The sequence below is a fragment of the Leucoraja erinacea genome, chromosome 2, assembly GCF_028641065.1.
Source record: "Leucoraja erinacea ecotype New England chromosome 2, Leri_hhj_1, whole genome shotgun sequence".
NCBI classification, from domain to species: Eukaryota; Metazoa; Chordata; class Chondrichthyes; order Rajiformes; family Rajidae; genus Leucoraja; species Leucoraja erinaceus.
The window spans coordinates 20,772,380-20,797,900 of NC_073378.1; the positions used below are offsets into that span (position 1 = coordinate 20,772,380).

General features: G+C 43.1%; 1 protein-coding gene across 1 annotated transcript in view; it reads left to right on the forward strand.

Moving 5' to 3' along the window:
- dnajc1 (DnaJ (Hsp40) homolog, subfamily C, member 1) overlaps nt 1-20,337 on the forward strand; it is a 120,903-nt gene extending 100,566 nt beyond the window's left edge. The window contains exons 10-12 of the mRNA XM_055652547.1: nt 9,905-9,953; nt 12,244-12,716; nt 19,999-20,337. Of these exons, the coding sequence (XP_055508522.1) occupies nt 9,905-9,953; nt 12,244-12,716; nt 19,999-20,067 (591 nt within the window). The 3' untranslated portion in view covers nt 20,068-20,337. The remainder of the gene's footprint in view (nt 1-9,904; nt 9,954-12,243; nt 12,717-19,998) is intronic.
- Nucleotides 20,338-25,521: the final 5,184 nt, after the last annotated feature.

A 25,521-nucleotide genomic window follows, 5' to 3' on the forward strand; every position in this document is an offset into this window, starting at 1 on the left:
TAAGTTCTGACTCAAAATAAAATTGGGGCAGACCAAAATGTTGCAAAGCTGATGTGGAAGTTGTTTGCTGCTTTTTACTATTTCTGAGCAATTCTGTAATTAAGTTCATAAGATTTGTCAACTACTTCTATGATTATGCTTATTTTTGAAAAATCTGAATATTAGCCTCCTGTGCTTTGTTTAGAAAGTGATTGAACAAGGGTAATGGTTTGTTTTCCTGAGGTGCCATCTTTTGCCCAATATTAATTACACGACGGTTACACAAAGCTGGAGAAACTCAGCGGGTTCAGCAGCATCTATGGAGCGAAGGAAATAGGCAACGTTTCGGGCCGAAACCCTTCTTCAGACGTTCTGTAATTACCCTAATTACACGACATTCTGTAATATTCGAAGAAATACCCGTGACACTTCCTTAAAATAATTCAAACAGATGCAGACTCAGAAAATTGGTTTGTGGTATAGAGGCATTTCATGATTAAGATAGTGGTTCATGGAGAAGAAGGATAGTAGGTGGTGGATCGCAAGTGGACAAAGGAGGGTGGAATCAAGGCTGAACTTTAATGCAGAATCTCAAAAAAGAGGTATTTGGCCCACTGAGTTCACAGAATCCAGTTGATCTCGTGTCCCATCTTATCCCCATAACCATGCACTTTCCTTCCAGGTACCTTTCCAGTTCCCTTTTGAACATCTTCTTTCACTACTTGCACCCCATTGAGGTTATATTCTAGATCATAAACTTCTCAATGTGCTTATATTTTTACCTTGGTTCTTTTGCCAGTCACCTTCATTCTTATTTTGATTCTTGTTCCTTCTGCAGTTGACAACTGCCTTTCTATATCCCCACTTTCTAATCCAGAAGTTACCAAACAAGAATAATCATGTTTTAAAAATCTGTTCAAAAACCCTATCTTGAAAGATATCTTAAAAGTAACTCAAGTTTCAATAGTTGAATAAAAACAGAGGCACACATTGTTTTGTAATGTTGTGCGTGTTTACTGATATTTACAAATATAATTTCACACTTCTGTGTGCAGATAGATGCATGTGTGTTAGGATTGGTGAACTTGTATTATATGTTGAAAGGGAAAGATAAATATAATACAGAACCCTCTTCCAGTTTGCTACCCCACCCCTCCACAATCAGTTTGGAGAAGGGTCTCCTGGCAAAGAGTAGGAGTAAACGGGTCCTTTTCAGAATGGCAGGCAGTGACTAGTGGGGTACCACAAGGCTCAGTGCTGGGACCCCAGCTATTTACAAGATATATATTAATCATCTGGATGAGGGAATTGAATGCAACATCTCCAAGTTTGTGGATGACACGAAGACAGTGTTAGCTGTGAGGAGGATGCTAGGAGGTTGCAAGGTGACTTGGATAGGCTGGGTGAGTGGGCAAATGCATGGCAGATGCAGTATAATGTGGATAAATGTGAGGTTATCCACTTTGGTGGCAAAAACAGGAAAGTAGACTATTATCTGAATGGTGGCCGATTAGGAAAAGGGGAGATGCAACGAGACCTGGGTGTCATGGTACACTAGTCATTGAAAGTAGGCATGCAGGTGCAGCAGGCAGTGAAGAAAGCGAATGGTATGTTAGCATTCATAGTAAAAGGATTTGAGTATAGGAGCAGGGAGGATCTACTGCAGTTCACAGGGTCTTGGTGAGACCACACCTGGAGTATTGCGTACAGTTTTGGTCTCCTAATCTGATTGCCATAGAGGGAGTACAGAGAAGGTTCACCAGATTGATTCCTGGGATGGCAGGACTTTCATATGAAGAAAGACTACATAGACTCGGCTTGTACTCGCTAGAATTTAGAAGATTGAGGGGGGATCTTATAGAAACTTACAAAATTCTTAAGGGGTTGGACAGGCTAGATGCAGGAAGATTGTTCCCGATGTTGGGGAAGTCCAGGACAAGGGGTCACAGTTTAAGGATAAGATAAGGATAAGTCTTTTAGGACTGAGATGAGAAAATTATTTTTTACACAGAGTGGTGAATCTATGGAATTCTCTGCCTCAAAAGGTAGTTGAGGCCAGTTCATTGGCTATATTTAAGAGGGAGTTAGATGTGGCCCTTGTGGCTAAAGGGATCAGGGGGTATGGAGAGAAGGCAGGTACAGGATATTGAGTTGGATAATCAGCCATGATCATATTGAATGGTGGTGCAGGCTCGAAGGGCTGAATGGCCTACTCCTGCACCTATTTTCTATGTTTCTATGTCCTGATCCAAAACGTCACCCATCCATGTTCTTCCCAGATGCTGCTTCCTTTCCTACCAGATTCCAGAACCTGCAGCCTTATGTTCTTCACTTCCCACCTCCCTGCTTCTGTTGCTACCTTCACCCTTTCCTCCCTCACTATGCTGTTATCTACCAACCAACCCTTATTCAACTGTATCCACTTTATTTCTGCCAGATCATGAGCCACCTCTTACCCTCCCCAACCTACTTATACTGGTTATTTCCCTCCTTCTCTACATTTGCTGTCTATGTGAAGGGTTTCGAGCTGAAACGTGGACTGTCTATTGCTGGAGCACAAGATATAGTTTGTTAACCCTAAGTTAAAACAATATATGGTCTCTTCTCAATTTGCTTGGTTCCATGGAGAACAACCCCAATTTCAGGGAAGGGAAATTAATTGGGAGATGTAGGTGAAGCAGAGCAAATTGGAAGGGTAGGTGAAGCAAACGTTTGAAAGGCACTACATATGATAATGAAGATTTTTGGGACAAGTATATTGGGCAATGGACTGCTAGCATTAGGTCAAGTCCAGACAGTGGTAATGGGCGAGTAGGATTTGATATGTACTGGGTTGTATGTAGCACTGCCTTCAGTGTATAATATTTAATGCTTTCAAGGATTGTTTAGTTGTATCTGGAGTGATGAAAGTATGTATAAGATTGTGATAAAGATAAAAGTATGTATAAAAGCATTGTGGCACAGCGGTGGAGTTGCTGCCTAAAGTGCCTACTCCTACTTTCACGACCTAATTCACGACCTCTGCCGAGTTTGCTGTTGACTCATACTTGCAGCATGGTCGTCACGAGTTCATAGGTAGGTCATGATGCTAGTCGTAGGTACTCGTGGCAGCATTCCTGCAGAACATGGATAAAGTTTCAGGTCCGGCTGATGAATTCAGATTCAGATTCAATTTTAATTGTCATTGTCAGTGTACAGTACAGAGACAACGAAATGCATTAGCATTACAGAGACAACGAAATGAAGGGCCGTTCCCCAAAAATTCACATATCCATGTTCTCTAGGCATGCCGCCTAACTCGCTGAGTTATTCCAGCACTTTGTGCCTCTTTGTTGACAAGCATCTGTAGTTCTTTGTTTCTACATTCAATAGACAATAGGTGCAGGAGCAGGCCATTTGGCCCTTCGAGCCAGCACTGCCATTCAATGTGATCATGGCTGATCATCCCCAATCAGTACCCCGTTCCTGCCTTCTCCCCATATCCCCTGACTCCGCTAATTTTAAGAGCCCTATCTAGCTCTCTCTTGAAAGCATTCAGAGAACCTGCCTCCAACGCCCTCTGAGGCAGAGAATTCCACAGACTCACCACTCTCTGTGAGGAAAAAGTGTTTCCTCGACTCCGTTCTAAATGGCTTACTCCTTATTCTTAAACTGTGGCCCCTGGTTCTGGACTTCCCCAACATTGGGAACATGTTTCCTGCCTCTAGCGTGTCCAAGCCCTTGACAATCTTATATGCTTCAATGAGATATCCTCTCATCCTTCTAAACTCCAGAGTGTACAAACCCAGCTGCTCCATTCTCTCAGTATATGACAGTCCCACCATCCCGGGAATGAACCTTGTAAACCTACGCTGCACTCCCTCAATAGCAACAATGTCCTTCCTCACATTAGGATTCCTCGCTCAAATTCCTCACTCTACATTTGTTTTCTCACTTTTCAACTGTAATGCAGTCAACAAACTGAATGGCTTCTCCACAGATGTCACCTGACCTGGGTATTTCTAGCATTTTCTGTTCTTATTTTAAATTGGCAGAGATTGAGTTTTGTGCTTTCAGTTATCATTTAATCACTTATTCAGTTATCAGTATTATCACAACTGGGTTTTAATTTGCAATGTCAACCTTAGTCCCTGTTTGCTTTCTTCACTAGAAGCTCACAATTGTTGGCCCTATTACCTGGACCAAGTTTCTTTTAGTGATTTCTAACATCTGTTCTTTGACCCATTTTCAGAGTTACGATTGTAGCTTCAGGCCCAGTTCTCGTAACTGCCCCACTGTAGCTTGTATTGTGAGTGTACAACAAACATTTGACCTGTTGTTCTTCAGTTTTTTTTAATATGGGCATGAATTTAAGTGTCGGCCAGGCTGCAGTGTGATTATTAACTACTAGTGTACTAAATTAGAGGCAGGGAAGGCTTAAATGACTTGTAAAGTAATATTATTCATTCAACTCTGAGCATGTAAACTGATTCCATTTCCCTCTGCGGTCATTAATCTCTTGTATTCGAGCCTTGATAGCAAGCTGATAGGGGATTTACTGTCCATGCAGATAAGAGTCGGGTAGAAAACAAAACAACAGACAGGTGGGATGATGCGAGCAGACCTTTCTAATTAGTGTGGAGCCTGACAGCATGTGCCAAAAAGTACTGGAGTTGGATAGGTTGTCCCCTGTGTCCTTTAAAGCAATAAGAATGAGGACATGATTAACAGCCTTTGTCCTAATAGTTTGGAAAATACCAATCTGTCGCTTGTTTATGAAAGGAAATCATTTTAGCTTTTAGAATTTTATCATGTGGCTACTGGAGGAGAGTTGATGATTCTTCATTCATTGACAAGATAGCCTGGACTTTAATATGCAATGCAATATCTATAGAAATTAAGAAAAATCTAATAAGCAGAATAGATCAGGAAATGTTTTGTGTGGTTAGTTTGTCATTCTATAATGAAGGACTGTACAAGATACGAATGCAGAACAAGTGCGTGCATTCATCAATGTTATATTGCAGTTTTACAGAAGGGACAGTCATTCCAAGTTAAGGGCCGGTCCCACTTTGGCGACATTTTTGGCGACAGACGGGAAAGGGGTTATCACGTCGTGGTCGGGGCGTGACGCGTGGTGACGCATATAGTGAAGCGTAGGTGATGCGCGGTGTGTCCCTGTCGCCCCAGGATTTTGGATTATTCAAAATTTGGGGCGACATTTGGGAGTCTCATCATGCCGTGCGCCCTGTCGCACGCAGACGTATGTGGTCATGTGGGTGACGCACGGTTAGGGTTAGGGACCATAGATGGGCTGTAAAATATTCTTCTTTCAATGCATGGATTTTAAACGTTAATATATTAAAATTAATACAATAAAATCAATTGTGCAAATGAAAAGATGTCGGAGTCGTTCACTTTTATTTATAGACGTTTTTATTTATCGACGGCAGATCTCTCTTCCAATGGTCTCTCCAAACCCCCAGAGGCAGCGGAATTTTCAACTGAGTACAGGCAATGTTGTCAATGAACCAGTGCCCCCCACCTGCTCCACGGCCACTGAGTCTAAATACCCACCACCCATTTTGTTGTTCCCAAAGTCTGCAGTCATCCCATAGTCTAGGTATGTTGCAAAACTTACCTTCAGCGGTGCTGCAGTTCTGTCGCTGCCCGTGTGCGCGACTTTGGCACCTTTGAGAGAGGGGCGGGTTTGAAACGCGATTTTCTCTAGGCTGTTGCAATCGATGTTGTTCAGCCTACTTAGTTGCTGACAGAAAATCGCTGCAAAATTCGTTCAGGTATTTTTAAACTAAATTGGGTTATTTAATTGTTATAGTAGATTAAAAATCATCCTCTAAAGCCACGAACCCCGACAACGGGACGGATCTCATGTAGGGGACAACGCAAGGTAGCTTGTTTATTTTTACATTAAAAAGGGCTTCTTAAGATCCCTTTATACAAATTTTATGTTGCGAGTAGCTGACTTGGGGGCCCATCTGAACCGGCAGTATCTTTCATGCCGACATGGGGTACAAATTCACCGCAATGGCAGCATTCTAAACCAGCGCGTTCCACAGAATCCCATTAAATGGCCATTAATTTACAGCAATTGAACACTAAATCCCTTCCATTTGGCCTATAAATATTGTCAATGAGATTTAAAAATCATGTTTTATTGTGAATTCTTGTGTGAATGTTATTTGGACACAGGCTATTTAAAAATGTTAATCTTTCCTTAAGAAATGGATAGATGTTTAGGTCTAGTAATTGAATTTTGAAATTAGCTACAATTGGGTAACTAACTAATTATATGCTTTAATTTCAGGTCATCCAAGTAAGATTGTTTAATATTTGTTTCAGAATGCTTCAATCTATAATAACTGAAAATTTCTTTCAGTTCTCTTAATTTTTAATAAAGTTATGGGCTTTAGACTGTCCTCGATCACAGCTTTTGTGTTAAGTCAATGGAAAATCAATAGGAACATGATGCTAATTTCCGAGTATGAAAATGGCCATAGCTTTTTTAATACTGAAGATATAAAAGTGAATTGGGTGTCAAATTAAACTCCTTTTTTGCTTTATCTGATGGGATAAATTGCAGACTTGAGTTCTAAAATCTCCAAATTTTGTAACATTGCTACATAGTCAATGTTACTAAAAAACAGATGATGTGGCCTTTGTGCAGTACTATTAGTGGGATCTAGCTGTCACAGGCTGGGTCCACAAATAGGGGGCGTCGGGGAAAGTGAGGGTTGGAGAATGGGCGAAGGGAGGGAGAGGAGGAGAAAGGGATGTGAGGGGGAGGAGTGGAGAAGGGGGAGAAGAGTGGAGTGGGGGGAAGGGAAAAAGGGGAGGAGAGGGGAGCGGTGAAGGGCAGGGGGAGTGGAGAAGGAGGGATAGGGGCAGGAAGCGGAGAGGGGAGTTCAGTCTACACTCATTGAATCCATCCCGGCAAAAAACAGGAAAGCAGACTATTATCTAAATGGTGGCCGACTAGGAAAAGGGGAGATGCAGCGAGACCTGGGTGTCATGGTACGCCAGTCATTGAAAGTAGGCATGCAGGTGCAGCAGGCAGTGAAGAAAGCGAATGGTATGTTAGCTTTTCATAGCAAAAGGATTTGAGTCTCAGAGCAGGGAGGTTCTACTGCAGTTGTACAGGGTCTTGGTGAGACCACACCTGGAGTATTGCGTACAGTTTTGGTCCCAGAATCTGAGGAAGGATATTATTGCCATAGAGGGAGTGCAGAGAAGGTTCACCAGACTGATTCCTGGGATGTCAGGACTGTCTTATGAAGAAATACTGGATAGACTTGGTTTATACTCTCTAGAATTTAGGAGATTGAGGGGGGATCTTATAGAAACTTACAAAATTCTTAAGGGGTTGGACAGGCTAGATGCAGGAAGATTGTTCCCGATGTTGGGGAAGTCCAGGACAAGGGGTCACTGCTTAAGGATAAGGGGGAAATCGGGGAAAAACCGAGATGAGAAGAACTTTTTTCACACAGAGAGTGGTGAATCTCTGGAACTCTCTGCCACAGAGGGTAGTTGAGACCAGTTCATTGGCTATATTTAAGAGGGAGTTAGATGTGGCCCTTGTGGCTAAGAGGATCAGGGGGATGGAGAGAAGGCAGGTACGGGATACTGAGTTGGATGATCAGCCATGATCATATTGAATGGCGGTGAAGGGCCGAAGTTGCCGAATGGCCTACTCCTGCACCTAATTTCTATGTTTCTATGTAAAAGTTATAGAGACGGTGATTGGATCTGGAAGCGGACCAATACATCAATAAATAATACTGAACGGCTCAGACATATTTTCATTTGCATAATTGATTTTATTGTATTAATTTTAATATATTATTTAAAATCCATGCATTGAAGGAAGAAAATTTTACAGCCCATCTGTGGTCTCCGGACGTCACCCGCATGGCATCATATGTCAGCGTGAATGTCGTGCAACTTGGCGGTTTTGCGCGCGTCAGTCACTTTAATCTGAAAACAGTGTCTTATGAGATTTTAAAAATATGCTTTCTGACAACTGCTAAATATTGTGTAATTAAAAAAAATTATCTTAGCATGAGGGACTTTTATTTTTCACTAGACCAAGTGGGACCCGTTGGGTCACTGTGACACGGGAGTCCTGGTCCCCCAACGCAACCCATTCCCCAGCGCAATATTCCACCACTCACCCATAGCCCCCACGGGAGGCCTGGTCCCCCGACGCAACCTGTTCCCCAACACAATATTCCACCACTCAACCATAGCCGACAACTGCGCAGGGGCTGCTCATTTCGCCTTATATACCTCATTTTTAAACTTTAAAAAAATACATTTGCACTTGCTAGCTAGCAGAGCTCAGTGTACTGTGACTTTTGCTAGGGCGAGCAGAACTCAGTGCAGTTGGATAGCAATAATGTTGCGAGTAGTGCTACAATCCCACTGTGACGTCACAGCTGTAAGCACCGGGTAAACAGCTGTAAAAGCAGTTATTTTTACCACGTTTCTGCACATTTGTGAACATTTTCATAAATAACTCGAGAAATAATGCATGAAATTTTTAGAATAGGTGATTTTTGACCACGGCGTAAATCTCCCATCGGAATATGTAAAAATATCACCTTTAGCACATCGTGTTTTCGAGGAGTTGTGAAATGCACACGAACATCACACACACAAATACATAGTTTTATAAATATACTAGACCAAGTGGGACCCGTTGGGTACCGTCCCCTCATCGCGCGGTAGGGGGTAGGGGGGACAGCCTGAGGAGAGAGGGGGGGGGGGCGCAGGGGGGAAAGAGGGGGGGAAGGGGGGGAGAGAGGGGGGGGAGACGGGAGAGAGAGGAGGGGAGGCGAGTGGGCTGCGGGCTGCAGGGCCCACAGGGAGCTGGCTGCGTCGATCAAATGACTGCGAGTCGGGAGGGGGGGTGGTGACGTAACTCGCAGCGCGTGAATAACAATGTGCACTGTGACCCATTGTGACGTCACGGGATATTGCGCTGGGGAATGGGTTGACATCAGCTCATTTATTATGTAAGTTATTTGAAATGTTTGAACAGATTTCACAGCGTAAATATCTATTGGAATATGTAAAAATTACAGCGTTAGCCCGTCGTGTTTTCGAGGAGATGTGAATCGCACACGAACATCACACAAATAAATACACATCCAAGGTCAGAGTTTTATTAGTTTAAAGATAAATTATAGTTAGAAATAGTTTCAAAAGCAAGGTCATTATGCAGGAATTGATGCCTACCTCGTTCAGACTAAATGTTATCGAATAGAGCTTTATTTTTAATTTTTACTGCTGCGTGAAACAAGCATGTTGTTTCAATTTGGCAGAATATTTGAGAAAGTGATGCATGTAGACAATTAGCCCATCTAATGTCTACTAATATAATTTCTATATTAATTAAATACAAAGTTCTCGAGTCATAAAGTTTGTTCATTTAACATGTGGACTGTGGGTTACTGGTAGTACTCTCATTTCTAAGGCAGAAGGTTGAGGCAGAAAATCTAAGATGCCAGACAATGACAGTATATAGAGTGTGTTGTAATTCCTAAATATATTTTACCCCAAAATTCTGAATACAATACGGAATATTCAGGTGAACATCTTTATCCTGTTATTCCATTTACTTAATATTAACATGATATTAGATATCGCTTGTAAACGTGCTTGAGGATAAAGATCATTAGGTTTTAACACCAATACCACAACAGTCAGTGTGCATAGATGGGAAGGAATAAATCTGGAGATTTTCCCTGTAGAACTTTACAATGGCTGCAAGCAGCTTCTTATCCTTGCAGTACTGAGTTGTGATCAAAACATTATTCTGGAAGATGGATTTTTTTGGCACATTAAATCGCATTCTCCCCCTCCCTGCTCTTAGCAGCCCTTAATTTTAATAACGAGTTGAAAACCATTCTTTTTCTTTTTAAAATAGGTTACAACCAAAGCTAAACAAGTCAAAGATTTTGTTTCAGCGACACCAGGTATGTGCATTACGACATATGTTTGACATTTGTCTGTACCTTTTTGTATGTTTTGTTGTGTGTGCTATATTTAAATGCAAGTTGTTTATTTCAGCTTCCTCCGTTTACTAAGAATACATTTATTGGACCACAAAAATAAAAAAGTATTATCGCGTATAGTACAACTCGTGCCTTGCTAATATTCCTTCACTTTGGTTTGACCCAAAGTCATAACGTGGCATTTTATTTTCTGATCGTTAAAATATGCAGGTAACTGCAATCACAGTGATTGTAATTGAAGAATTAGGAAGGCCTTCAGATTTCTTCTTGCATGATGGCTTTGTGTGCTTAAGTGTTTTATTTCCCTGTCATCCATTGGGGTCAATGTGCTGACTGGCCAACAGTTCTCTTTAGTGTTCAGCCATCCCCAAATTTCCCATGTAAATGCAAGAATTGCCGAATGACAATGTTTACTGTACCGACAAAGACACACAGTGCTGAAGTAATTCAGTAGGTCAGGCGACATCTCTGAAGAACATGGATGGGTGACATTTTGGGTCGGAACCCTTCCCCAGACTGATTGTGGTGGGGGATGGGGAAGTAAGCCGGAAGAGAGGAGGGGCTGGACAAAGCCTGGCAAGTAATCGATGGATACACGTCAGGAGGAAGTTTGCATTACATTGATGAACCTTAATCTCTGATCTTATTTCAATGTGACCTGATGAAGAATTACAATCCATCTATTTGAATAAAAAAAATCACTGGTGCTTGTGAGACCTTTGTGCCCCTGTCCCACTTAGGAAACCCAAGGTTTCCGTGTGGTTCCCGGAGGTTGCAGGTGGTTGCCAGAGGTTGCAGGTAGTGGAAGCAGGTAGGGAGACTGTCAGAAACCTCTGGGAACCGCACGGTAACCTTGGGTGGGGCACAAAGTCTCCAGAGGTTTCCGTTCAGGTTTCCTAAGTGGGACAAGGGCATTAGACTTTAGAGATGCAGCACGGAAACGGGCCCATCAACCCACCGAGTCCACACCGACCAGAGATCCCCAAATCACCGACCAGAGATCCCACTATCCTACACACTAGGGAAAATTTACTCTTTTTTACCAACGCCTATAAACCTGTACATCTTTGGAGTCTGGGAGGAATCTGGAGCACTCGGAGAAAACCCACGCAGTCGGTCACAGGGTGAACGTACAAACTCCATACAGGCAGCATCCATAGTCAGGATCGGATCTGGGTCTCTGGCGCTGTAAAGCAGCAACTCTACCGCTACACCCCTGTGCTGCCCTTGGGAAGGGGTCTTTAATGAGGAAGAAGCTATCTTTAAAAGGATTTCATATTAATGTTTTTTATTATTTCTTGGTGTTTTCCATCAAAGACCTTTAAAAGCTTTAAAATGTAATTCTTGGCTTTAATAGTTCAAGCTCTGCTCCAGCTTTGCCTCCGTCATTGATCATTAAGTCATTCTGTGGGTGGTAACTCGATGTGATTTAAACAGCAGAAAGGGACAGGATGGAGAGACCACAGAATGTGTGTGATAGGTTGTCAAAATAATAATTACTTTAAATAACAGCATGGAGAGACAAGAGAAACCCAGAAGTAGAAGGATCTCCAGTCAAAGTTGTTTGTCCATAGAGTACCAGACCTTGTTGGTCCATTTTGATTTTTGCCTGCAGCTACAGATCCCATACCCATTACCCATTCCAGCACATGGAAACATAGAAAATAGGTGCAGGAGTAGGTCATTCAGCCCTTCGAGCCTGCACTGCCATTCAATATGATCATGGCTGATCATCCAACTCGGTATCCTGTACCTGCCTTCTCTCCATACCCCCTGATCCCTTTAGCCACAAGGGCCACATCTAACTCCCTCTTAAATATAGCCAATGAACTGGCCTCAACTACTTTCTGTGGTACAAGCACAAACACAAACACTTCTATGGTACAAGCACAAACTTGTGTCTTCCCAGTGTGTTCTGATAAAAACCTGAAATGTCATCTATCCGTGCTCTCCAGAGATGCTTCCTGACCTGTTGCATTACTCTAGCATTTTGTGTCTTGCTCGGATAAATCCCCCACCGTCCAACTTGGCAGCTAATGGGCGTCCTTGTAACTGGCTGCTTATCCGTAAACTTCATAGCATAACATCTGTGATTCATTTGAATACAAATATTGACCACCTACTAGAGGGTGGAGCAGTAGGACATATTTGACTGGACAATTAAGGATTGATAGCCCTGTTCACCAAAGCAAAATTGTGGTAAACTTCGGAAAATTATGTGTCCTATTAATGCGTGTGTGTTTTTCAACAGGAACAGTAAAACTATTTGAACTGAAGTCTGCATCTCAGACTTTAAAGAGTGCTAAACGTGAAACAGCCCTACCTGACCACTTAATTACTAAAAGGGATGTGGAGGTTGAAGGAGAACATGAAGGGTTTGAGAATGGGGATGATCCAAGTAACTACACTGACAGACTTGCTGCAGAAACCAGGCTTCGGAAACGGAAAGCTGCTAAAACCTCAGAGCAAACTTTTATGATCCAAGAAGAAACGGAGCAGAAACAGAAAGGAAGGCGGCAGAGGGACTTTGATAATGCAGAAGCGGATGATGATGAGAGTGATGAGGAGAAGAATAGGAAAGCAAGAGTTCGGTCTTCTGAAGAGACCGTTGAATTGTGGAATCAAAATCAACAAAAATTGCTTGAACTAGCCTTACAGCAGTATCCAAAGGGAACTTCTGAACGCTGGGACAAAATAGCAAAATGTGTACCAGGAAAAACAAAGGTAATGTTTTGGTTATTATTTAAAATCTGAGTTAATAAGACTGGTGATAGTGTCAATGAACAAAAGTGGCTTGTGCAATATTTGATCATGGCACCACATATTAACTCAAAGACACATTGAAGCACAAGTAGACTACTCAGCCTCTTGGTGAACATGTTTCACCTTTCATCCAGATCACAACTGATCTTTGACATCAACATCATTATCCTGTCTTGCTTTATATCCTTTGATATCTTTTAATATTGAAATAAAGTATCAATTTTGGTATTGAATGAATTTGATGACAACATCTGTCCTCGAGTGGAATATTATAGAGTCACCAACATTTGCGTGGAAAAAATAGCTCCTTCTCTAACTGGTTTAACCCTTTGTAAGATTTTTTTTCTGAACTGTGCAAAAAAGGAATTTCACCACCTATCTACATGTGACAATAAAGTACCATTGTACTTTGAGACTGACCTTCTCAGCCAGGGGAAACGTCCTGGATAGAACTAGTATCGATAAAACTAAGGAATTGTAAGGGTAAAAAGACCCTCATGGGACTAATCAACAGTAGCCTGGACAGAGGGCGCAAGTTGAATCAGGAGTTAAAATTGGCATGTAGTAAAAGTAATGCTGTGGTTGTTATGGGAGATTTCAACATGCAGGTAGACTGGGAAAATCAGGTTGGTCCTGGACCCCAAGAAAGGGACTTTGTAGAGTGCCTTTGTGATGGATTCTTTGAACAGCTTGCATTGGAGCCTACCAGGGAGAAGGCAATTCTGGAATTAGTGTTGTGTAATGAACCGGATTTGATAAAGGACCTCGAGGTTAATGAGCCATTAGGAGGTAGTGACCATAACATGGTTAGGTTTCATCTACAATTGGAGAGGGAGAAGGGTATATCGAAGGTGTTATAGTTGAATAAAGGGGACTATGGGGCTATGAGGGAGGAGCTGGCCAAAGTTGACTGTAAGGATACACTAGCAGGGATGACAGTGGAACAAAAATGGCAAGTGTTTCTAGGAATAATACAGAAGGTGCAGCATCAGTTCATTCCTAGGAAGAAGAAAGATTCCAAGGGGAGAAAGGGGCGACTGTGGCTGACAAGGGATGTCAGGGACAGTATAAAAATTAAAGCGACGAAGTACAACGTAGCAAAGATGAGTGGGAAGCAAGAGGATTGGGTAATGTTTAAAGAACAACAGAAGATAATCAAAAAGACAATACAGGGAGAAAAGATGAGGTATGAAGGTAAGCTAGCCAAGAATATAAAGCAGGATAGTAAAAGCTTCTTTAGGTATGTGAAGAGAAAAAATGTGTTAAGACCAAAGTTGGACCCTTGAAAACCGAAAAAGGTGAGTTTATTATGGGGAACAAGGAAATGGCAGATGAGTTGATCAGGTACTTTGGATCTGTCTTCACTAAGGAGGACACAAACAATCTTCCTGATATACTACTGGCCAGAGGATCTGGGGTGACAGAAGAACTGAAGGAAATCCACATTAGGCAGGAAATGGTGTTGGGTAGACTGATGGGACTGAAGGCTGATAAGTCCCCAGGGCCTGATGGTCTGCATCCCAGGGTACTTAAGGAAGTGGCTCTAGAAATCATGGATGCATTGGTGATAATTTTCCAATGTTCTATACTCAGGATCAGTTCCTGTGGATTGGAGGGTAGCTAATGTTATCCCACATTTTGAGAAAGGTGGGAGGGAGAAAACAGGGAATTATAGACCAGTTAGCCTGACATCGGTGGTGGAGAAGATGCTGGAGCCAATTATAAAAGATTAGATAGCCGCACATTTGGATAGCAGTAACAGGATCGGTCCGAGTCAGCATGGATTTACGAAGGGGAAATCATGCTTGACTAATCTTCTGGAATTTTTTGAAGATGTAACTCGGAAAATGGACAAGGGAGAGCCAGTGGATGTAGTGTACCTGGACTTTCTGAAAGCATTTGATAAGGTCCCACATAGGAGATTAGTGGCCAAAATTAGGGCACATGGTATTGGGGGTAGAGTGCTGACATGGATAGAGAGGTGGTTTGCAGACAGGAAACAAAGAGTAGGGATTAACGGGTCCCTTTCAGAATGGCAGGCAGTGACTAGTGGGGTACTGCAAGGCTCAGTGCTGGGACTGCAGCTATTTACAATATACAACAATGATTTGGATGAAGGGATTCAAAGTAACATTAGCAAATTTGCTGATTGCAAAGCTGGGTGGCAGTGTGAACTGTGAGGAGGATGCTATGAGAATGCAGGGTGATTTAGGGGAGTGGGCAGCTGCATGGCAGATGACGTTTAATGCGGATAAATGTGAGGTTATCCACTTTGGAAGCAAAAACAGGAAGGCAGATTACTATCTAAATGGCATCAAGTTGGGAAAAGGGGAAGCACAATGGGATCTGGGAGTCCTTGTACATCAGTCTATGAAAGTAAGCCTACAGGTACAGCAGGCAGTGAAGAAAGCAAATGGCATGTTGGCCTTTATAACAAGAGGAATCGAATATAGGAGCAAAGAGGCCCTTTTGCAGTTGTACAGAGCCCTAGTGAGACCACACCTGGAGTATTGTGTGCAGTTTTGAGGAAGGACATTCTTGCTATTGAGGGAGTGCAGTGCAACAAGGTTAATTCCCGGGATGGCGGGTTTGTCATATGCTGAGAGAATGGAGCAGGTGGGCTTGTACACTCTGGAGTTTAGATGGATGAGAGGGGATCTCATTGAAACATATAAGATTGTTAAAGGGCTTGAACACACCAGAGGCTGGAAACATGTTCCCGATGTTGGGGGAGTCCAGAACCAGGGACCACAGTTTAAGAATAAGGAGTAAGCCATTTAGAAAGGAGACGAGGAAACGTTTTTTCTCACAAAGAGTGGTGAGTGTGGAATTCTCTGCCTCAGAGGGCGGTGGAGGCGGGTTCTCTGGATGCTTTCAAGAGAGAGCTAGATAGGTATTTTAAAAATAGCGGAGTCAGGGGATATGGGGAGAAGGTAGGAACGGGGTACTGATTTGGGATGATCAGCCATGATCACATTGAATGGCGGTGCTGGCTTGAAAGGCCAACTCCTGCACCTATTGTCTATTGTCCTTGTACCTACTCCAAATCCTCTCAGATTTTTATACAATGAGAGATCACCTATTTTGTTAAACTCTTGCCTATTCCACCTTCTTGTTTAACATATCCATCTTTACTGGCACCAGTCTGCTGAATCCTTGTAACACTTCCTCGATAGCAATTATATCCTTTCCTAAGCAGAGCAAATTGAACACAATACTTAAGGTGCCATCTCACCAAGACCCTAATTAGTTGTAGTATGACACATTTAATCTTTTACTCAAATCTTCCAGTAATGTAGGCTGTCTTATTATTTTGGCTGCTGCATTGCATTTTAGCCTTCAGTTAATGGAGTATAAGGCCACCCAGGTCCCTTTAAACATCAATATTCCCCAGTCTCGCATCATTTAAAAATACTCAACATTCTTCCAAAGCTATATTTCGGTCCTCGTATTCACACTGATTATGAAGCTAATGCACATCATTGAGGATTTTGATACAGGCAGCATATGGGATCATAGTCCTTCAGCACAGAAACAGGCCCTTCGGCCCAACTTGCCCATGTCAACCAAGTTACACCATCAACACTGGTCCCACCTGCCTGTCTTTGACACAATCCCCTCTAAACCTTTCCTATCCATGCTTATGTCATAGGAGCAGAATTAGGCATTTGGCCCAAGGAGTATACTCTACTATTTAATCATGACTGATCTACCTTTCTCTGTGACCCTATTCTCCTTCCTCCTCCCCATAAACCATTGACACCCTTATTAATGAAGAAACTGTCAATCTCTGCTTTAAATATACCCAAAGACTTTGCCTCCTTGGCCATCCGTGGCAATAAATTCCACAGGTTCACCACCCGCTGGCTAAAAAATTCCTCCTCAACCCTTTCTCAGGGTACGCCCTTTTACTCCCATTCCAGATATGAGCTTTTGCCCTCTGGACCTAGACTCTGCCACTAGAAGAAACATCCTCTCTACATCCATTATCCAGGCCATTCATTATTTGTCCTGTCCAAACGTCTTAGAACACATAGAAAACATAGAAAATAGGTGCAGGAGTAGGCCATTCGGCCCTTCGAGCCTGCACCGCCATTCGATATGATCATGGCTGATCATCCAACTCAGTATCCCGTCCCTGCCTTCTCTCCATACTCCCTGATCCCTTTAGCCACAAGGGCCACATCTAACTCCCTCTTAAATATAGCCAATGAACTGGCCTCGACTACCTTCTGTGGCAGAGAATTCCACAGATTCTCCACTCTCTGTGTAAAAAATGATTTTCTCATCTCGGTCCTAAAAGACTTCCCTCTTATCCTTAAACTGTGACATCTAGTTCTGGACTTCCCCAACATATGGAATAATCTTCCTGCATCTAGCCTGTCCAACCCCTTAAGAATTTTGTAAGTTTTTATAAGATCCCCCCTCAATCTTCTAAATTCTAGCGAGTACAAGCCGAGTCTATCCAGTCTTTCTTTAGATGAAAGTCCTGCCATCCCAGGAATCAATCTGGTGAACCTTCTCTGTACTCCCTCTATGGCAAGAATGTCTTTCCTCAGATTAGGAGACCGAAACTGTACACAATACTCCAGGTGTGGTCTCACCAAGACCCTGTACAACTGCAGTAGAACCTCCCTGCTCCTATACTCAAATCCTTTTGCTATTTAAATTAATCCGTATTGTATTGTATTGTATGGTATTGTATGAATGCTAACATACCATTTGCTTTCTTCACTGCCTGCTGCACCTGCATTCCTACTTTCAATGACTGGTGGACCATGACACCCAACCTATCCAAGAGTGGACCAATTCACATCTCGTTGCATCTCCTCTTTTCCTAATCGGCCACCATTCGGATAATAATTTACTTTCCTGTTTTTGCCACCAAAGTGGATAACCTCACATTTATCCACATTATACTGCTTCTGCCATGCATTTGCCCACTCACCCAACCTATCCAAGTCACCTTGCAGCCTCCTAGCATCCTCCTCACAGCTTGGAGCATGGGAAGAAACTGGAAATAATGGAGAAAACCCATACAGATAGCACTTGTAGTCAGGATCGAACCTGGGTCTCTGGTGCTGTACAGTTGCAACTCTACTGCTGTGCTAACGTGCCGCACTGTCTTTACAAATTGTGCAGTGCAGGGAAACAAATCCTTTTCATGCATAGTTCACTGGAAAGGGAATCTGGAATCCTCTCCTCAAAAACGTTACTGGTCCCTTGGGTACTCTGCAGTCGTATGCTTCTATTGGTAGAAAGAATGAATGAATGAATGCAGTACAATTGAGCGTTTTGTTCCAAGTGAGGATGAGCACCTTGGCTCTCGGTAGAGCAGCAGTCAGCCAGGCTTGTAGACCATAGTTTATAATAATTCAGACATGCATATGTAGACATGGATTTGAGGAGTTGGGCTTTGTACCTGTAGGCGTGGGGTTGAGGAACTTGCTGAGTCAGTCGTGAAGTCATAGAGTGATACAGTGTGGAAACAGGCCCTTCGACCCGACTTGCCCACACCGACCAACATGTCCCAGCTACAGTGGTCCCACCTGCCCATGTTTGGTCCATATCCCTCCAAACCTGTCCTGTACATGTACCTGTCTAACTATTTCTGAAATGTTGGGATAATGCCAGCCTCAACTACCTCCTCTGGCAGCTTGTTCCATACACCCACCACCCTTTGTCTGCCCTGTCTTTGACTGTTCTGCTGTAACATTTATGTAGATGGCACAAGTCAAGTTGCTGGTTAATGGTGACCTCAACAATATTGGCAGAACGTAGAACAGTACAGCACAGGAACAGGCCCTTCAGCCCACAATGTTTGTGCCAAATATGATGCCAAGTTAAACTGATCTCATCTGCCTGTACATGATGGATATCCCTCTATTGCCTGTACTTGGCTATCTAATAGCCTCATAAACACCACTATCGTATCTGCCTCCTCCACCACCACCACCACCCCTGGCAACGTGTTCTAGGCTCTCACTACTCTATGTACCTCTTCTGCACCGTTTCCAAAGCCTCCCAATCATCCCTGTAATGTGGCGACCAGAACAGCATGCAACACTCCAAATGCAACCTAACTAAAGTCCTATAAAGATGCATCATCACTTCTTGACTATTATGAACAAAGCTCCAACCAATGAAGGCAATACCACAGGTCTTCTTCACAACTCTATCTGCTTGCATTGGCACTTTCAGGGAGCTATGGACCTCAAGACCCTCTGTCCAAGTAAATATTGCCACTCTGGTGGGCTTGACTTCAGTATAACCAGGGCTCCTGATGGTCATAACATTAAATTATGCTTTCATGTCAATGGCAGTCACTCGTACCTATAAAATTCACATCTTTTGGTGCATGCTGGAGCTGGCTAGTCCTGGTGAAACCCAAGCTGAGTATCAATGAGTAAATACTGCATGATGGCGCTCTTGCTGACAATAGACATCAGTTTGCCAATTGAGAGATTGTTGGGCTGTAATCGGCTTATTTGAATGTTGCCTGCATTTAGTGATTAGGATACACCTGGGCAGTTTCCCCCCCACGATTTGATAGATGCCATTCTATTGGAACCGCTTGACCAGACTAGAGATGCAAATGGTCCAGGAATGCACGGCTTAAATACTAGTAGAGGGACGCTGCCTGATCCCATAGCCTTTGCCATTTCATGGGCTCTGAGCTGTTACAACATGGAATGAATACAATTGACTGAAGACTGGTTTCTGTGGCAGGGATCTCGGGAGGGAGTTAAGGGCCTGTCCCACCAGCATGCGATTGCATGCGTCTAGCGCGACCAAACGTGGTCGCTTGAGGCGTACAGCCGCGCGGGGCCGGTCCCATTTCGAAGGCGTATGGAGTTGTGCGGGGCTGGTCCCGACATCGCCCGGGGCTCCAAAAATCCTTCCCTGTTCGAAAATCCCGCGCGCCAACGGCCTGTTGGCCCGCAGGCGCATTGAGGGCGTACGCAGCATCTTGACGGCGTACGTCTAGCGTGTGGCATTGCGCGATGATGTCACCGCCCAGCATGTCATTGCGTGATGACATCACCGCCCGACGCCGTGCGACGTCCAAATTCAGGTTGCCCGCCTCCTGCCCAGCTGATTGGTGAGTTTGATGGTGGGACCAGCATGCTGGTGGGACAAGCTCTTTGGCATGTTTTTTCCATGTTAATGAATGTAAAGAAATGCAATTTACTGTTACATAAGACTAGGTAGACTTATTGTCAAATCTCTTATTTTCCTGCAGGATGAATGCATAATCAGATACAAATTATTGGCCGAGCTGGTTATGAAGAGGAAGCAAGCCAAAAGCTGACTGAAAATAGAAGCAATGAGCACGGCGGTGTGTCTCCCCGGAAGCAGTAATGCGCTGTGGACAAAACTCTTGTGTAAACCTGGACCCTAGTTGTATATGACTTACCTCACTCTTTGTTTCTGCCAATGTCGTGTGCCTTAGTTTAAAAATGAATCAATGTGCCACCATCTCGTACAGAATAATCGGGACTTACTTTGGAATCCATTTGTTTCATTAAACGCCATGTACACATGGATAGTTTTAAATTTGTTCATAAAGTAACTTTCTGTAGTCCACTTTGTCATTTCTTTACATAGCTGTGATGAGCTTGCAGTTCTTTTGCAAATCGCTGATCATTAATTTCCGACATTTTTAACTACCTGTTTTTTTTAGATTTAGTAAAGCAAAACAGGATATTTTTAGCTTATGTAAAATTCAATAGATCATAATTAAGGAATTCAGCTTGAAATGATGACATTTGATTTTGCTGTCTTTTCATCCCATTTCTCTTGAGCCATGAGAGTTCACTATGAGGAACTTGCCAGCCTTTGTCCAATTGGCCTACCTTTTTATACATGAACCAAGCCAGTGTTTTGCTTATCAGTGCTAAATCAGCCTGAAGAAGGGTCTCAACGCGATTCCTTCTTTCCAGAGATGCTGCCTGTCCCGCTGAGTTACTCCAGCATTTTGTGTCTATGATTTAAACCAGCATCTGCTGTTGTTTCCAGGATAAGATCTGTTCTTGGTTAATATACTCCAACTGTTCTATGTGCAGTTGTTGCAGAAAGACAATACATGATTACAATCGAGCCATCGTTTAGTTTATTGTCACGTGCATCGGGGTACAGTGAAAAGCTATTGTTGTGTGCAAACCAGTCATTGGAAAGACAGTACATGATTACGATCGAGTTATCCACAGTGAACAGATAGATACACGATAAAGGGAATAACGTGAATAATGTTTAGACAATAGATGCAGGAGTAGGCAATTCGGCCCTTTGAGCCAGCACCGCCATTCAATGTGATCATGGCTGATCATCCCCAATCAGTACCCCGTTCCTGCCTTCACCCCATATCCCCCAACTCCGCTATCTTTAAGAGCCCTATCTAGCTCTCTCTTGAAAGTATCCAGAGAACCGGCCTCCACCGCCCTCTGAGGCAGAGAATTCCACAGACTCACAACTCTCTGTCTAAATGGCTTACTCCTTATTCTTAAACTGGCCCCTGGTTCTGAACTCCCCCAACATCGGGAACATGTCTCCTGTCGCTAGCGTGTCCAAACCCTTAACAATCTTATATGCTTCAATAAGATTCCCTCTCGTCGTTCTAAACTCCAGAGTGTACAAGCCCAGCCGCTCCATTCTCTCTGCATATGACAGTCCCGCCATCCCAGGAATTAACCTTCTAATTAACCTCCGTTGCACTCCCACAATAGCAAGAATGTCCTTCCTCGAATTAGGGGACCAGAACTGCACACAATACTCCAGGTGTGGTCTCACTAGGGCTCTGTACAACTGCAGAAGGACCTCTTTGCTCTTATACTCAACTCCTTGTGTTATAAAGGCCAACATGCCATTTGCTTTCTTCACTGCCTGCTGTACCTGCGTACTTTTGCCCGTCCCACTTAGGAAACCTGAACAGAAACCTCTGGAGACTTTGCGCCCCACCTAAGGTTTCCGTGCGGTTCCCGGAGGTTTTTGTCAGTCTCCCTAATGGTCGAAAGTGGTTTCCGTTTCTTCTATGTTCCGGCGATTATTTCAAAAAATTCAAAACCGGCCGCGACTAAAAATAGTTTGCCGTTTTAAAAATCTGTGATTTTTTAGTTGAAGCCGGTTGTGATGCTAGTTGTAGGTGGTTGCCGGAGGTTGCTGGTGGTTGCCGGAGGTTGCAGGTGGTTGCCGGAGGTTGCAGGTGGTTGCCGGAGGTTGCAGGTGGTTGCCGGAGGTTGCAGGTGGTTGCCGGAGGTTGCAGGTAGTTGCCGGAGGTTGCCGGAGGTTGCAGGTGGTTGCCGGAGGTTGCAGGTGGTTGCTGGAGGTTGCAGGTGGTTGCCGGAGGTTGCAGATGGTTGCCGGAGGTTGCAGGTGGTTGCCGGAGGTTGCAGGTGGTTGCCGGAGGTTGCAGGTGGTTGCCGGAGGTTGCAGGTGGTTGCCGGAGGTTGCAGGTGGTTGCCGGAGGTTGCAGGTGGTTGCCGGAGGTTGCCGGAGGTTGCAGGTTGTTGCCGGAAGCTGCAGGTAACCTGTTGCTACCTGCAACCTCCGGCAACCACCAACTAGTATCGCAACCGGCTTCGACTAAAAAAGTACCGATTATTAAAACGGCAAACTATATTTAGTCGCAGCCAGTTTTTAATTTTTTTAATTTATTTCCATGCAATTTGGTTTTATACATCCCTTGTAAATGAAATGAAATGAAATTAACTTAAGTATATAATTATTTCATGATATAATTAAGGGTTAACATTATGTAATTTAACTAAAGTTACCAATTAAAGCATACATTGAAAATATGGATATGAAAAATTACATGAATATAGTTCTATTTATGTAGGTATGTACCTTTGCACGGTATGTACAATTACTTAACTTCAATGTTGCTGTTCAAAGTTGCTTAGTTTTGATTTCAATGTTTAATGCTTCCAATCTACCAGTTTTTCCCCTTTGAATTCAGTATAAAAATGTAGAGATTATATTGTGGGCCAAATGATCAATTCCTGAGTGTAAGAAGCTGAAAATGCAGGTTTATACTGAAAATAGACACAAAATGCTGGAGTAACTGAGCGGGTCAGGCAGCATCTCTGGAGGAGAGTGACATTTTGGATCTGAAGAAGGTTTTCTGACCCAAAAATGACACGTTTTCCATTTCACCAGAGATTCTGCCTCAATTTACTGAGAATTACTGAGTTATTCTTGGACACCAGAACTAACTGTTGAGCCTTTATGAGGTGTTGTGGACCTACCTCAACGAAGCACCAGTGAAGGGAGGTGCCCACTTGATAACCCCAATGATATACTTGGCATCCAAACGAGTAGTTATTAAGTTTAAGAGGGAACTGCAGATGCTGGAGAATCGAAGGTTACCCAAAAAAGCTGGAGAAACTCAGCGGGTGCAGCAGCATCTATGGAGCGAAGGAAATAGGCAACGTTTCGGGCCGAAACGTTGCCTATTTCCTTCGCTCCGTAGATGCTGCTGCACCCGCTGAGTTTCTCCAGCTTTTTTGAGTAGTTATTATGTGTTTGTTAACATATAGAAAGCTTACTATTGCATATGGAGTTATTTATTGTCCAACAGCATAAGTGTGTATATTAATTTTAGATAATACTTGGGCTTTAGGCTTGGTTATCTAGGTTGAGCGCTTACAGGATTTTGTAATCGCATTGGTAGTAATTTTGAACTGATAATCCAGCTCTGTTGATTTGTGTTGGTGAATCCAAATTCCTGACCAGCATGACTGAAGCTCCTCTTAGTTCGGGATTATGTGATGGCAAACCAGGTGGTGACAGATTGAACAGGAAATTGTACAGCCTGTCACACTGTCAATGCATTTCTAGTGTCCAGGTCCACTTCATATTCACGGCCTGCATTGTCATGCTTTGCTGGAATTGTTCTTTCACGCATTCAGTGGTAATTCAAATATCGATGAGTGACACTTGGGAAAACAGCTTGGATCAGATCATTCAGTGATGCAACAATTTGGCCCCAGTTTTTCATCAAAATGATTCCTGTTGAGACTGTGTTTAATTTCCCATTCCTCATTCAAGTAAATTGAAAGCGACTGTTTCACAGGTGAACCAACTGTCGGACGGTCTTCCATATTAGTTTGCAAATGTAATGGTGCAATATTTCTTCAAATATATGATGCTTTAATACAGGCTTGCGGAATTACTGGGAGCAAAGATCTCCATCTGACTTGAAAGTAATATCTCTCATTAATTTACTATTTTTATATAGGATCTTGCACCATTCCATTGCTTCAATGGCTGATCTGTGAGCCAATATATATTCATCCCTGACAATAAGTTTGCAATCTTTTAGAAAGTCTTCCTTTTGCCCGACCATTGTTACATGTTGAAGTCTCCACATTTATAGAACAACCAACGGTCAGTATAGAAACAGCCCCATTGGTCCACAATGTGTGTGCCGAGCATGATGCCAATAACCTGCACATCTCCCTCCATTCCCTGCAGATTCATATGCCTCGTAAATGCCACTACTGTACCTGTCTCTACCACCACCCCCACTCCTCCTCCTGCTCCTATTTTTCATTGTGATGTTATTGTTAAAATTAACAAACAATTTACCTTTGTGGGGGCATTACAACCTGATTAGAACTGGGGAAAGGAACAAGAAGGTTTTATCAAATGGCTATTACAAATCTTACAAAATCTTACGTAGGATCTTACGTAGGATCTTACAAAACGTATTTCCAGAAGATAATCTTTGTTAATCACCTCTTTGTTTCATACATTGGCTGAGAGAAGTACAGGCCTCTTAGACACCAGACAATAAACAATAGGTGCAGGAGTAGGCCATTCGGCCCTTCGAGCCAGCACCGCTAATTATCCAGAATCAGTACCTGCCTTCTCCCCATATTCCATGATTCCTTTAGCCCTAAGAGCTATATCTAACGCTCTCTTGAATACATCCAGTGAATTGGCCTCCACTGCCTTCTGTGACAGAAAATTCCACAGATTCACAACTCTCTGGCTGAAAAAAGATTTTCTTGATCTCAGTCCTAAATGGCCTACTCCTTATTCTTAAACTTTGACCCCCTGGTTCTGAACTCCCCCAACATCGTGAACATTTATCCGGCATCTAGCGTTTCCAATCCCGTAAAAATTTGTGTATGTTTCTATAAGATCCCCACTCATCCTTCTAAATTCCCATGAATGTAAGCCCAGTTGATCCAATCTTTCATCATATGTCTATCCCGCCATCCCGGGAATTAACCTGGTGAACCTACACTACACTCTCTCAATAGCTAGAATGTCTTTCCTCAAATTAGGAAACCAAAACAGCACACATTGCTCTAGGTGTGGTCTCACCAGGGCTCATCTGCAGTAGGACCTCCTAGCTCCGAAACTCAAAAACTCTTTTTACGAAGGCCAATTAGGTTTCATTACTGCCTGTTGTACCCGCCTACTTTCAATGACTCGTGTACAAGGACACCTAGGCCTCATTGCACCTCCCCTTTTCCTAATCTGACACCATTCAGATAATAATCTGCCTTCTTGTTCTTGCCACCAAAGTGGATAACCTCACATTTATCCACATTATACTGCATCTGCCCATTCACCCAACCTATCCAGGTCACCCTGCAGCCTTATAGCATCCTCCTCACAGTTCACACTGCCACCCAGCTTTGTGTCATCCGCAAACTTGGAGATGTAATATATATATATCGGAGATTATTAATAAGAACAAATCATGCAAAGCTTAGTTGGAATAGTGCTATACAACATGACCCGAATATACCTC